The sequence below is a fragment of the Musa acuminata genome, chromosome BXJ1-2, assembly GCF_036884655.1.
Source record: "Musa acuminata AAA Group cultivar baxijiao chromosome BXJ1-2, Cavendish_Baxijiao_AAA, whole genome shotgun sequence".
In the NCBI taxonomy this organism is placed as follows: Eukaryota; Viridiplantae; Streptophyta; class Magnoliopsida; order Zingiberales; family Musaceae; genus Musa; species Musa acuminata.
Window position 1 is genome coordinate 28377926 of NC_088328.1, and position 13991 is coordinate 28391916.

Genomic DNA, 13991 nt, shown 5'->3' on the forward strand with positions numbered 1-13991 from the left:
TCGGTAAAATTAATGATGTAAGGATAATTGAGATTAATGTTTCACTTTCGTAGTAGAAATTTCAATATTACTTTATAAAGTATATGGACCAGGATACTAATTATAATTAACTACAAAAGGTAATATATAATTATCCCTAGGAGTTAACATATAAATTAATAAAAAATACTAATTAAATGCAAAATCCTATGATTTCAGTTGTTAATGTTCAAATCCTTGCAAAATATGAAAGAAATATTTTTTTTATTATGATATGCCTATCTTAGGTTATATATATATATATATATATATATATATATATATATATATATATATATATATATAATGTTCCCTAAAGTAAAAAAAATTTGGATAATATTTCCTGTTCCGATTGTGGTTGACATGACTGATCTATCTGTAGAGCCTTTTATCTTTTTCGATAACGAGATTGAGCTCGAGTGAAAATGAATATTCTCACTGCCCAAAGTTAATTCAAATCCGAAACTTCTTAATCGAACCCAAATGTAGTCGTACTAAGCATTTCAATTAGCTTAATTATTTTGGCGGATCGAAAACGTCGTCCGCGGTCCCGGTCCAATTAAACCGTCAAAGCTCTCGTAAGCTAGTTGTAGTGGGCCAAAGCCGGCCCAAGCTTACAGGTGAATGCTTTGAGATTAGTAATCCTATCCTGACTACACTTGTTGGGCCGGACGAAGGGCCCGACTCGGGCCTGTTCAGTGGATCATTTGTTGAGATTTGGATTTGGAAGGTGAATGCTTATGGGTGCGCTCATGAGGACCCCGCCACCTGAGTCGCGACTGGATCCGAGGCGGGGTCGACTGCCGAGTCGTATCTTTGGGGGTTTCTGCAGTAGCAGCAGATGAAACTCGTTTGACACGACTCAAGTACTGACAGAGGATGTTCGCGGCTCGGCGCGCATCAAGAAGGGAGCTTGACGTTGCCACGTTAGCATGTCGGACCTTTGGCCGTAACATAAGTCGGTCCGCGAAGCAGCTCTTGGTAAATAAAGGTCGGACAAAAGTGGAAGCAAGGGCAACCTTTCCCTCTACTTCGCATGCTCGGTAGAACGCTTGCTTGATCACCGCCGCGAGTCCCCCACTTCCCGGTCGTATCTCGCTCGCCCGTTGCCTTCCACGGCCTGTGAATTCTCTCTCTCTCTCTCTCTCTCTCTCTCTGTATGTTGTACCGTCCTCTGATGATCGTACCTAGTCTTGCATTAGTTCTGAGATTTTCTACTCTTCATCAATTCAAAAATTTTTGAGTGAGAAGTAGCACAATCTAGGGTTCACAAGACTTTGTTATACGCCAAGCTATTGATAGACTTCATAAAGTGGGTTTTGTCATTGTTATTTCTTGTCCAATGTTGATGACTTGATGCATCTTTTTCTCTTCAAGAATCTATTGCTTGTGTGATTTCTATATGAGGGTCACTCTTTGGTACAAGACTATTATAGGGGTTAACAAAATTAAACAAAAAAAAATCTGAAAATGTGTTTACAGTATTGATCAAAATTACCATAGGATCCTTGAATTGGTTTTTATCAGAATTTTTAACACCGTCAACGATTTTACTGTCACTGTTATGATCTTTAAGATTGTCTATAGCTCTAAAATTTACTGTTGTGTTGCATTAAATTTTTGTGAGGCATGTCTTGCATGTGTCAAGTTTCTCTACCTATATATCAGTATACACACATATATGAGCTAGTGAGCCAGAGTGACATGGTTATTTTTGGTTTTGAGTCATCCTGTGTTGTCTAGTGTAATTGGTGTGTGACTTTAGATGTCACTTTTCCTGCCTCTTTTTATGGTACAAGTTCTTCATCTTATTTATTAACGATAGAGAAGCCTAAACTGAGAGCAAAAATGCTGGTTAAAATTGGAAGCTGATCTTGGTGAGGGCACAAGTATATAGTTCTTAGAGAGCTGAACTCAGTATAACATATGCTTAATACCTGATATCTTTAAAAGTTTACCCACCCACTCGTTAAAATTGTGTGATTGTGGACAGCTTCTTGGAGAGAAAGTACCTTATTTCTGAAATTGATCACATCACTAAGATTGCAGGTCTTATATGATAAAGTTTCTATAAATTCTTTGAGAATGGTCTACTATCATGATTGTTAATATAAGTATCATCATTCCATTGTCATGATCACTTGATGGTTGTGTCACCTTAACCGATATGATGGTCTCAAACTTAGCTGATTTTTGCTACATTATCTATTGTGTTCTTAAACATTCTGTCATCCAACACGCTCATACAGAGTACATGTCTGTTTGCAGGTCAAGCTACTGTTCTCAGCAATGTTGGGGTTAATGATTTCAGGCATCTATGGTGTTGTCAGCAATGTTGACGTGCATGTTCGACTTGCAGGCAACTTCGCATCACTGAAAGGGAGTTCCTGTGATATATTCTTTTTACTGGATTTTAATCTAGTTTTCCTGTGAAGCTGGTGATTTTCTTTATAACTATATGTACATCCAATGCTTTTATCAAGAAGTGTTGTTGTTGCCTTCTCTCAATTACTTCAGTGCTTTCTTACTAGCTGATTGTGGGCTTCAGGCATAATTTTGTTTCTTGGCAACTATGACTATTGATAAAAGAGATCATATGCTTTACATGGTTGTCTTTCAGAACTCTTCCCCCTTTAAGGTTTATATAGAAAACATTGAATAAACTCTTAACCCATTAGATAGTGGCTTTTAATTATATGAGATTACAGTGTCAGTAGATAATAACTATTTGTTCAGTTCTTAGAGGTTGGGAGTGTACCAATTCCCAGATCTTAACTGTTGGTTAGCTCTCTTCTCACATTTTAACCATCCATTGGTATGATCCTCATCCACAGTGGATCTATATCAATGGATGATTGACATGAAAAGAGAGGATTAATGGGATTCTTAGATTTGAGAATCATAACTCTCAATTTTGAGAGATGGAACACTCAGTCAATAACGGTAGCCTTGTTGAAGATCCCAGGCTTCAGAAATCTACATAAAATGGAAGCCTTTTATCATGATCGTTAACAGTTTGAGTAAAATGCAACTAAGAAGAAATCAGGATGCTAAATGGGAAGCATTTGTGAGTACAAAAATTCAAGAATTTGGATTGCAGCATTAGGATATTAGGTTAGAATGTGAGAATCTATATGCTCATACATTCTTCCTCTGTTTAGTGACCTACAATTTGACACAATTCCTTTTGTTTTTGGACGACCCCATTAGAGGCAAAATTCGATTACATGGTAACCGATTCTTAATCAAGACAGTTTTTTGGTACAGACTAAAGCCAACTAAAAAGATCCGATGTTTGATTTCTTCTGCAATTATTTCTACGAATGTGCTTTGTGTTACTATAACATTACATAAGTTCCTGTGGATCGATTCCATTCTTAAACAAAAGAACCTACTATTACTGCTCATTTGTAACATCCATAGCTTTACCATACCTTTCACAAGTTAAAATTACTTCTTAAACCAATAGCTTTTAGTCATGATAAGACTTTAGTCCAATCATTCTTCATAGTAAGATCCTTTAGTGCATAGAGAATAGAATATTGCACTAAGTGCAGATTTGAATAATCACATTTTGGTCAAGTAATTAGTGTGTGTTGGTAGAGTTCCTTATCTCTAGTCAACTTGAACATCCAAGTGTTTTTTTTTTGCCCCAGCTCTTAGCATGTTATGTATGTATGTATATGTGTATATATATGTGTGTATATTCTCATGAATGGACTGAAGAAAGATCCACTACATGATTAGAGGTTCCATGATCTTTTGCAAGGTGATATAACTATACCACTTGAGGGCCTCAATACTAGTTGAGCACAAACTTAAAAGTAATCTTCCTCATCATTGTGTCTCTTCATGATACTTAAACTGTTCAAAACTAGTAAAAGAATCATCATAGTCATCAACAGAATGCAGAATTTCCTAAGTCTGAAACTGTATGAGGCTTCACTTACTATAATATGTGAAGAATGCCATTATAAAAAGCAATTAAATATGCCAAATAACCACTTTTAGATAAAACTAAGAGTACATGCACACCTCTCACATTATAGATATAATTATAGTATCAAGGGCAATCTAGCTTAGTGGAGGGATTACCTAGATTAAAGGCCGACAAGGAATCACATGCAGTGCTCAACTATAGGTTTCTCCTTGGCCTTCTCCAAGGCCATGTAGCCTTTGTATAAAGATTATATTCCCAAGTTAGTGAGATTAATTTAATCTGCATTTCATCCCCTACTCTAAAGGTGGCTGCCTTGTGATTGGTTATTAGTTGCAACTTTTTTTGTTGTTCTTGTACACAATGAGATGCAACCAAGCCAGTCAAAGGTAAGGTTGCAAGTATCATTTTTTCCAAACCATGCTGAACATATCAACCTGGCTATTTACCATTAGGAAATCAAGCCGATCTAATCGATTGATTGGTTGGTTAATTGGTTAACTAGTTTAATTCATTGGAATATACAGTTTTTCAGTTAATCAAAACATTTAGTTTATAATGATTACCATTCATCATAATATTGTTTTCTTGAGTTTTAGGGTTTGTTATGAACATCTCTAAAGGAAGGTACATATGTTAGTCTATAATTGGGAAACAGAAGAGTATGGACCGCATCTGAAAAGAGCTCTTGTCCTTGTAGATGGAATAACATCTTCATCAGATTCATCAGGACGGTAGTGAACAACAAAGAGCTTTTATTTAAACCTAGTAATGCAGCAAGCATAATGACCCTGTCATGCTAATTGGAATATGGAAGCTTCAACATTGCTCTTTTGGTCTATGAGTTTCTTGCTTTGTTCTAGGCTTGACTGATCGTAATGTTTATGATAGCTTTGTCATCTTCATCTTTGTATGCTATAACCATTTTATGCAACATGTTTATCTACAAATTGCTATTGTTATCGAAGAATGTAAAGTAGAAGGGATTGGGCTGCAGGAAAAGGGGGACAGCAAGAAAATTCAGGAGTTTTGGCATTTGGAATCCCATTCAATTATGTTTGCAAATGCATTTGAATTAAGAGAACTCTTAATTGCTGATAAGCATTTTTGTTATGAGAAACATTAGTAAGTACATCTTTAACTAATATGAACTGGTCCTCTGTGAAACTTTGGATGAAAGTAAAAGATCTAGTGTTACTGGTGGATGATTGAACTGGGACTCAAGCAAGAGTGGCTACCTAAGACAAGTGAATCTGAAGAAAGCTTGTGTTAATGGGATTTAAAACAGGGAACAATCCTCCTTGATAAAATAAATTTTACATGGACTAATTTAAAAGTATAAGATCCACTGCGGTATCAAAATTTTGTCAAATTGGTGGAAAATTATGCTATTGCAGTCATTTTATAGTTGGCCTATATGTAATGCAGGCCATCCTATTCAAGTTTCCAATCTTCAACAAGATGAGAACTTTTGTAGCTCACTTTTGTTGAACATGAGTATGCTTGTGTTTTCCTACTCAAATGTATATATATCAGTTTGGTACCACAAAATTCCCCATGCTAATGCACTATTATTTAGCCACTAACCAATGTTGTATACATTTTAAGGATCACTTGGCTCTTCTCTGTAAACTACAAAAGTTAGTTTGAAGTAACTTCTGTGAAGGTTATAAGAAAACATTAAATAATTCCATGAGATGGGCTATGATTATTGAGGAGATTATTCCAAATTCCTAAAGCCACTCTCCACATTCCCTCACTCCTTTGACCAAAAAGCTTTTGCTTCTCCATGACTCTCTCTCTCTCTCTCTCTCTTTTATGTACCAAGAGAGAGGGAGAGAGTCTGTGTGGAACTTACTTTATGTCACCAAAGCAAATGTCTTTGGAAATTTTGCTAACTTCAGTCACTTCCACTCCAACCTCAAAATTCTGTCGAACTGATCATTAGCCACTAAGAAATTAGCCTATGATTTGATTAATGCCTTTTCTTTTTCCCAAGTTACAATCCTTGGTTGCAAGTAACTTCTAAAAAGAAAGATGTCAACCACCATGAGCTGATGAATGGATTGGGTCATCATGAAGGCCCCAAAATATGCATCAAACACTTTTATCATCAAAAAAATCTTGTCCTCTTTCTCCCATTCCTTTTGACAAATCAACCTCCCTTTCCCCTTGTGTTATTTTTTTGACAGCTAACAAAGCTACAGTTTCTTGGTAGAATAGCCTAATATTGATATATTCTCTTACTGATCAAAGAGCAGTACAATACTTTCCAAGTCCCAAAGACAACACACTAACATCTTGGAAGTGGTCATGCAGCTCAATGGGCCCACTCAGCATAGACTGGCATTGTGGCAGATTGGAGCCGACTCCCATTCTATGTTAGCTGTGAATCTTTGATGTCTTTGCACAAAACCAAAGCAAAGCGACTCAGAATCTCATGTAGAAGATTTATGACTGTGGCATCGAGACGAGTGGAAAAGCTGCGACATTTATAGAAGTATCTGACGAGAACAGAGAGGAAGGGAAGCGACGACACCCTGACTCAAACTGCCGGCTGCTGCCTGAGGTCGCGCTTAATGGCGACAGAAAACCACAAGAAGTATTCACTACTACAGCTGCTGCTGCTGCTGCTCCACCTGCGGCCGACCTTGCAGTCCTTCACATGTCTCTTTGTTCTTTTGTAGGGCTCAGGATAGATTGTTCATGGAGAAGACGTCGGTGAAGCTGGCTAAGAGGTCCTCGTCGTAGGAGCTCTCGCCTTCGTCGTCCGTCGCCAGCGCCGCCTGCAGCTGGCTCCACCAGTCGCCTCCAGTATCGCCGCCAGCGCTGCAGCCGTGATTTGCCTCGTAGTTGTCGTAGCCGCAGCAGTCGAAGCTCTTGACCGCCGTCGTATCTGCTTTCATCTCTATCTCGGTCTCCGTCTCCGTCTCCGGCTCGCCGTTCCTCGCAAACCGGCCCTTCACTCGCGGCCGGCTGTCCGCCAACGTCTTCCTGCATGCATACTGGAACGCGACATGAACAACACATTTGTCGACGAAAATGGTGAAGAGTGCAACGATCGAGGAGGAACAATTTGATGGATACACACAGTGATCTTCCTGTGGAAGTTCCTTTGGTGGCGCTTGCTGCGATACCTCTCGATCCTTTCCTTCCTCTCCTCGGCACTGTATGGCCGTACTCTCCCGGCAACGGCCCCTTCTTCCTGGATATAATTCTCGTGCGGAGCATTCATCCCCTGCCATGAAAATTAATCGAACAAGAGCAAAGATCCGAGCTTGAACGTTAGAAACGGATAAAACCTAGATTTTGCGAGACAGGAACTGAGAAAGGCGAAGACTTTGGTGACCTGGAGGTCGCCGGTGCTGAGGACCCGCCGTGCTGGATCGACGTTGAAGTCGGAGTAGTCGCAGGCGGAGGAAGAAGGAGACGATGAGAGTGGCAGCAGCGGCGGAGGAGGTGGGGGGCTGAGGGAGTCGGGAAAGTGGTGGTGAATGGGCAGAGAGTGGATGCTGCTGTTCCGGTGCAGGAAATAAGCGGACTGAGAGGAGGTACAGGGAGGAGAAGAGGAGGGGAAAGGGGGGAGGCAGCCATTGCCGTCGGAGAGGAGGGCGTGAGGAACGGCGGCGGAGCAGAAGACCGAAGGGAGGAAGGTGGAGTCGCCGTACGTGGAGGAGCGGCAGTAGAAGGAATGGAACATGGTGGTGGATGCGTTTGAGGAGAGAGAAGGGGAGGCACGGCTTCCTTTTAAAGGAGCTCTTGGGAGGGAGAGGAGGTGGCCAGGGGTCCACGAGCCATGACCAAGGTGGGCTGACCATAGTGGGCCACGCAAAGGTGCAACAGTGGGCCCGAAACCAGTGCCTAGCTGCTGACCACTGTCCCGTCTCTGTTGCAAGACAATATTAGGTAGCCACTGAGCCCTGTTCTTTTGTCTTATGGAAGCCACAGAGGGGCACCGAGCGGCGCACAAGACTGGTAAGCTTGGAGTTGGAATCCCGCTCTGCTGCTGCCCCACTGTCCTCCATTGCTGCCCACAAGGCAACCTGTTCCAAAGGCAGCATGTCATGTAGCTCAAGGTAGGTGTTTCTGCACATTACCTTGCTTTGTTTTGTGGACAAACATTGGTATTACCTGAAGGCAGGAGGAATCATATCATGCCTAGGAATATGTTGACCCCTTGTGTGTTTCTTTTGTCTCTGACTTGTTTATTTTGATTGTTTGAGAGATAATCACCATTGAATATTAGATTACAAAATTAATGATTCTGTTACAAGTAAGTTTGCTACTGTTTCTTTTGTGTCTGACTCGTTTACTTTGATTGTTTGAGAAGTAACCATTCTCCTTTGTTGATAGATGATCACCATTTAATATTAGATTACAAAATTAATGATTTTGTTACAAGTAAGTTTGCTAATGATTTCCAAGTGCTAACAATTATTCATACTGCATACCATATTCTTTTTGCAAGTGATAAACTGTTTTTAGACCCATTCAGAATAACAAGGTCCTCAATTGCCAAAACTCAAGATATGGCATGCATCTGTTTCTTTGGCTTCTTTCAAGAACTACTCTGCTTTAATCTTTCTCCTATCTTCTTGTTGTTAAGATGCTCCAGTGGTGGCTAAGCAACTGAAAGTTTTCAAGTATAGCTGAATTAGTAATCTGTTTAGCACTTGGGACTAATACCTGAGTATTAAAATTTGCTTTGAAAGTGTTTAATCATCAATTCCATGAACTCATGGGCAATTGGCAAAGTGGAGAACTTATTGGTTGATAGGTCCAAATCTATCTTATGATCTCTTAATCTCACAAGGATGTATGTTTTACCCTTATCATATGATTGTTCTTCAAATTGATGACCAGGCTTCAAGATGAATAGTTCTAACTTCTAAGCATGTTAAGTAAGAAGTTTAGCATGTGTTAACCTTTTCGTCGCAAAGACAGCTTTATGCTAATTTTTGAGGGATGCTGCCATGATGCTGTGGACGAAATCTGGAGAAGATCTTTGCTTAGTAAGAATCTATCAGCAAATGCTTAAGCTTTACAGACGTTCCAAAGCAAGGGGGTTGAGACAGAAAAAAGAGGATGCTGGTCTACAGGTTCACACAACTTGTTTAGAAGGAAAAGCTTTGTAATTTTCACATAATTACTTAATAGTTAAGGATCATGAATTGTGGAGTATCTTTTTTTTTCCCCTTCACTTTGAAGGGGAAAAAAAGACGGATGCACTTCATGCACTTCTTTTCTTTGAAGACACACCATCCTCTTTTTACATGCAGAAAGAGAAGAATAATAAGAGGTCTAGGAAACCTTTGATATAGATTCTTAGAAATTTAAGATGTATTTGGAATTACTTCTCTTTTTCTCTAATAATAAAACAAAAATTGGGTTATGGGATGCATATTGGTTAACCTTTTAAAAAAAATATGAGATGTTTTATCCATTTATATCAGAAATGTGTTTTCTCTACTTACTAACTTGTGGTATTAATTACAGGTCATTCGAGGATTAAATGGAGTCCTTGAGAAGCCTGCAATTTGTGGTGTTGAAAAGATATTCAGCATAGCTGACAAACTTGATGCTTCAAAAAGTAATTAAATCCTACTCGGTAATTATATAATTGAACTTGACCATGTTATATATGTTCTACCATCAGATGTTCGATCTTTACAATAGAGAAAACATACATTTTTTTTCCATTTTAATTATAAAACCATGCATGATTGTAGATATTTACTATATTAAGGTATCTTTGGTTGGTAGGAAAAAAAGTTTATGCTCAATAGTTCTTAACTAAAGCTGCTTTTAATTTTAAATTGTTTTATTTCATTTATTGCGATTCCTATTTCCAAATGGTTGTCTTCAGAATTGAGAACCTAAGGAGCTTGCTGTATTCTACATTACAAAGACCAAAGACATATATTTAAGCATCATTTGTGAAATAATCAGCTGAAAGAAACAAATAAATGTCTTCTGAATATGTTTATCCTGGTCAATAGTATCTGGAAAGTGAATTGGCAAACTTTTCCTGCTAGCATAATCCATTTCATTAATTTCTGATCCATAACCTTTCCCAAGAAACAGAGAGTAAGAGAATCAAACAATATGGAATAGCTAAACTGGCAGACTGAATTGAGAAGGAGATCACCATTAAATTTGCAGATGCAGATTCTGCTGCAGATACAAATAACATTAGACAAAAACCTGAGGATTGCAATTTTCCAATTACATTTGTAATGTAGTTACCTTATGATCTAAAAGTAGTTTATGGACTGATTCAGGCTGTGGTTATCAAGCATCTATAAAGATTATAGTTGTATGCTCTCACTTAAAAGTAGTAAAAATAATTTGTTTCTTACCAATCAGACAAAAAAGAGAATAGTTTCAACAGAAACATCACTGTTGATCAAGGCTCTGATCTAGGAGGGGATGGATTTGCTATGTGTCAGAAAACACAAACATGGAAGAAAGATACAAGCTATGGTCAATTTTCTGAGAATACAAACTCTCACCACTTTGTAGAATGTAACATATTGATTGGAGAGAGAGAGAGAGAGAGAGAGAGAGAGAGAGACTGCTCCCATAGTGTAAGGTATGAGAGGCCCACCAGGCAAAATGGTGGCAAAAGCAAATGTAGCCTCCTTGAGATTTGACCTGCAAGAAAGTCAACTCCTTGATTTGACAAGAATGTTTGACAACTATTTAGTCAACTCAGTTGAAGACTTGAGGGGTCCATAAACTAGCACATGGTCTTCCACCCTCAGATCTCTCACCTGTCAATTAATTCCTACACTAAGACTGTGGCTTCCCTTGCCGCTTGCATCAGAACTCCAGACCTGTGACACTTTGCTTTCCTTTCTAGTCATTTACTAGAGAGAGGGAGGCAGATGCTACTGTTTAGATTGAGAAGGTTAATACTGAAAATGTCTGAATTCTATATCCTACTACAGCATCCAATGATGCGACATATAACTTTCACCAATTTGAGACTGAAAGAAATTGTCTGAATTCTCATGAAACACCACACTTTAGTACATGTTTTTTTTTTTAGTGAATATCCAAGATTAAAAGAAAATGAAAAATTGCAGGCTTTTGACTGTAGAGCACTACTGAGTGGTCCAGTCAATCTTGTGCCTCAATGATGTGTGATTCCTGCTCTGCAAGAAGGTAATGGATTCTGATGATACACATTTCTTTTCTTTTACTCTCTCTTGCGTCATTTCACATGCAAAAGAGGAGAGAAAACACAAGTGCAGGAAGTCAATTTTGCCTCTTCAGCTGCTTCACTCCTAGTAAGAACTTTCCATATTAAACAAAATGGTCATGTACAAGGAAGGTTAGTCAACTTGCATCTGACCAATTTAAGATTGACCTATCACAAGAAAGAGAACCTCATGGAACAAACAACTGTGTTTAGTGGCAACTTTGGATGCCCATAATCAAATCATTGATTGCATCTTCTACAGGGTGATCATTTCAGAACATTTGAAATCCACACAAACAACCTTGATGCCTGAAAGAAAAGAAAGATGGGCAAATCAGCATAGCATCTTTCATGGATTACACACTGCAAGAATTCTTTGACCCCAAAAAATGTCCAACAGAATCCTCCAAGTATGAGAATGATTTCCCTTTGAACAAGGGTGAATGCAGAGGTTTGAAGAGCATGGAATTTATGTTCTCACACACTCATGGTAGGACAAGTGGGAGGATTAGGCTATGGTGGAATCCTGGGAGCTCAAAGCTTTTGTCGGGCTAAGGTCAACAGGCAAAATGGTCGCACCACTACACCTATGAGTGGGCATGCAATTATTGTTGGGTGATGCTCGCAGAACACAACATAACATTGTCACAAATGTGTGAGCACAACTAGTATCCTGCTTTGTGCTCAGGTTTCCTCCATTTTCTCTCCTCATTGCGAATGCGTACTTGATAGATCTCTCTCTCTCTCTCTCTCTCTCTCTCTACTTTTAGGCAAACCTATAGGTGTCATGATGAGAGAGTGGATTGATTTGTTTTATTGCTAAAAAAAATTCTAAAAAATTTTGCTCTATATAATGAAAAGAGAAATTAATTCTCTTGATTTAATCAATGTTATCTTGTATATTGTTCGATAATATAAAAAATATATATTCCATTACAAGTGGTTGAAATATTATGGGTTGTTATAATTATTTTCACCATAAACTCTTATGGTAAGAATGATGTGGTTGGCCTATCAGTGTCGCGTATGGATGTATACCTTGGTTCCAGGACCCAATGACCCTATATACTTAGCATTATGTGGTTGCGTCTAATAGACTCAATTGGAGAGTGGTTATGATCGACCTTTGCGCTATCATAATTATGCAAAGAGTGTAATAGGCAAGTGTAACGGTTCTAGTGGACAAGTGTAACGGCTCAACATTACTTGATAACAATTATTATATTAGGTTTTTACACTTCGATTATTGTATGAACTATATAATGGGCGAGTGTAACGATCCTAAACACCTACTATAAAAAGGGGAGTCATTGGGTATGTTTATAAACATAAGATAATCTTGGCCATCTTGTCTGACTAAATTTTTGATTTAAGCATCGAATGGGCCTTGTTGAGAATACCCTCAACGTTATTTTGTAGGATTCAGATGTTCGAATCATCAGAAAGTTTCACTTTAAGACCGACTTGAAGAAGAATCCAATTGAACTCGAATTGACTTCACTTCTAGTTCGGACAATCAAAATCTACTTTAACATGAATTGCATAATGAGTGGGCGTAACGATTTCAAATGCCCACTATAAAAAGAGGACGCATATGTATGTTTATAAACACAAGACAATCTTGTCCGACTAAATTATTGACTTAGCATTATATGTGTCTTGTCAGGAACAATCCGATATTAATTTGAAGGATTCGAATGTTCGACTCTAAGGGTTTTACGTTGAGATCGATTGAAGAATAAGATTGGATCAGAGTTGATTTTCAATTCAGACAACCAAAATATATTGTAACATGAACCAACAATACATAAATTCTTAAAAGATGTGCAAATATATAAAGCTTTGCATATAATCCATCAGTTCAGGATATGCATTTATGATAAAAATCAAAATAATAGAAAAACACACTAACAAAAGATTAAAAAGATATAAATATACAAATTATTATAACCAATCGGAAATTACATTTACATGTGTATACTTGGACCCAAACGAAAGTGGGCTTGTGGGTTCTAAGGGGTTGTGTTGATTGGCCCAAGGTGGTCAAAATTGTGTTGATTAGCCATCTCATTAAATGTAGCCTCGTCACCAAATTCCTTGTTAATGAAAAGAATGACACTACTTTGTTCTAAAATGCATGCACCTCATCACATTCAAGTATGCATTAGGAAGTCCACCACAACAAGGGAAAAAGGATGAGCTATATTGCTCTAAATTGCTCTAAATGATCATTTTGTCCATGAATATGCTGTAATTAACTAAGCTTTCTTTTTTGCTAAGTCATTAGCATGACCAACCATGTTTAGAAACAAATGTTGTAATTCTTTTGATTCATAAAGAACCAAAAGAAAACAAAAACAAATACAACAATATCACCAACACTCTTCAGAGACACAATGAAACCTTTTGACAAGAGGAAGCTGTTGACTCTGTATTATATTTCAGAAATAAAAATAGGTTGACTTTCCATGTTTAGGTCAGAGAGGAGAGGAGGATTAGCTGTCCATAAGGCATTTGTAGGCCATTTTGGGATGTTGCATCCCTTCAATCATTTTTATTTTAGATTTCCTCTGCCACATCCTGAGCTGTCTTAACATATTTTTTGTTCTATTAGTCATCATTCGCATTCATGATTCATGTCTCTTGTTAATCTTATTGAAATATGCTTAGAAAAATAGACTAAAAAAACACATTCAAGCAGTCAACATCTCTCTAATTGAGTGCCAGTGAAAGCCAGCAATATAAGAGCCATCATGCATCCACCCTTATTAATTTCTCATGCATCAACAGGTGGCCTTAGTGATATGTTTAGCATCATCATTGTTATTATAT

The 13991-nt window shown here is 38.1% G+C and overlaps 1 protein-coding gene and 1 long non-coding RNA gene across 2 annotated transcripts; one reads left to right on the forward strand and one right to left on the reverse strand.

The window, feature by feature from the left end:
- The first annotated feature begins 961 nt into the window (after positions 1–961).
- LOC135613101 (uncharacterized) lies at positions 962–2548 on the forward strand. Its single transcript, XR_010487212.1, has 2 exons — positions 962–1140; positions 2287–2548. It is a non-coding gene; the product is annotated as an uncharacterized LOC135613101 (long non-coding RNA).
- Positions 2549–5559: 3011 nt separating this feature from the next.
- Positions 5560–8021, reverse strand: LOC135612046 (uncharacterized). Its single transcript, XM_065107773.1, has 3 exons — positions 7305–8021; positions 7047–7193; positions 5560–6960 (listed from the first exon to the last, which is right to left on the reverse strand). Exons 1-3 carry the CDS (start codon positions 8019–8021, stop codon positions 6646–6648), a joined length of 1179 nt encoding a protein of 392 aa, XP_064963845.1. The 3' UTR covers positions 5560–6645.
- Positions 8022–13991: the final 5970 nt, after the last annotated feature.

Excerpts from the sequence above, each read along its gene's own strand:
- LOC135612046 (XM_065107773.1), bottom strand. The coding sequence starts at position 8,021 with ATGACATGCTGCCTTTGGAACAGGTTGCCTTGTGGGCAGCAATGGAGG. Across the intron at positions 7,194-7,304 it reads TCAGCACCGGCGACCTCCAG|GGGATGAATGCTCCGCACGA; the intron begins GTCACCAAAGTC and ends TTTTCATGGCAG. Across the intron at positions 6,961-7,046 it reads ACTTCCACAGGAAGATCACT|TATGCATGCAGGAAGACGTT; the intron begins GTGTGTATCCAT and ends GTCGCGTTCCAG.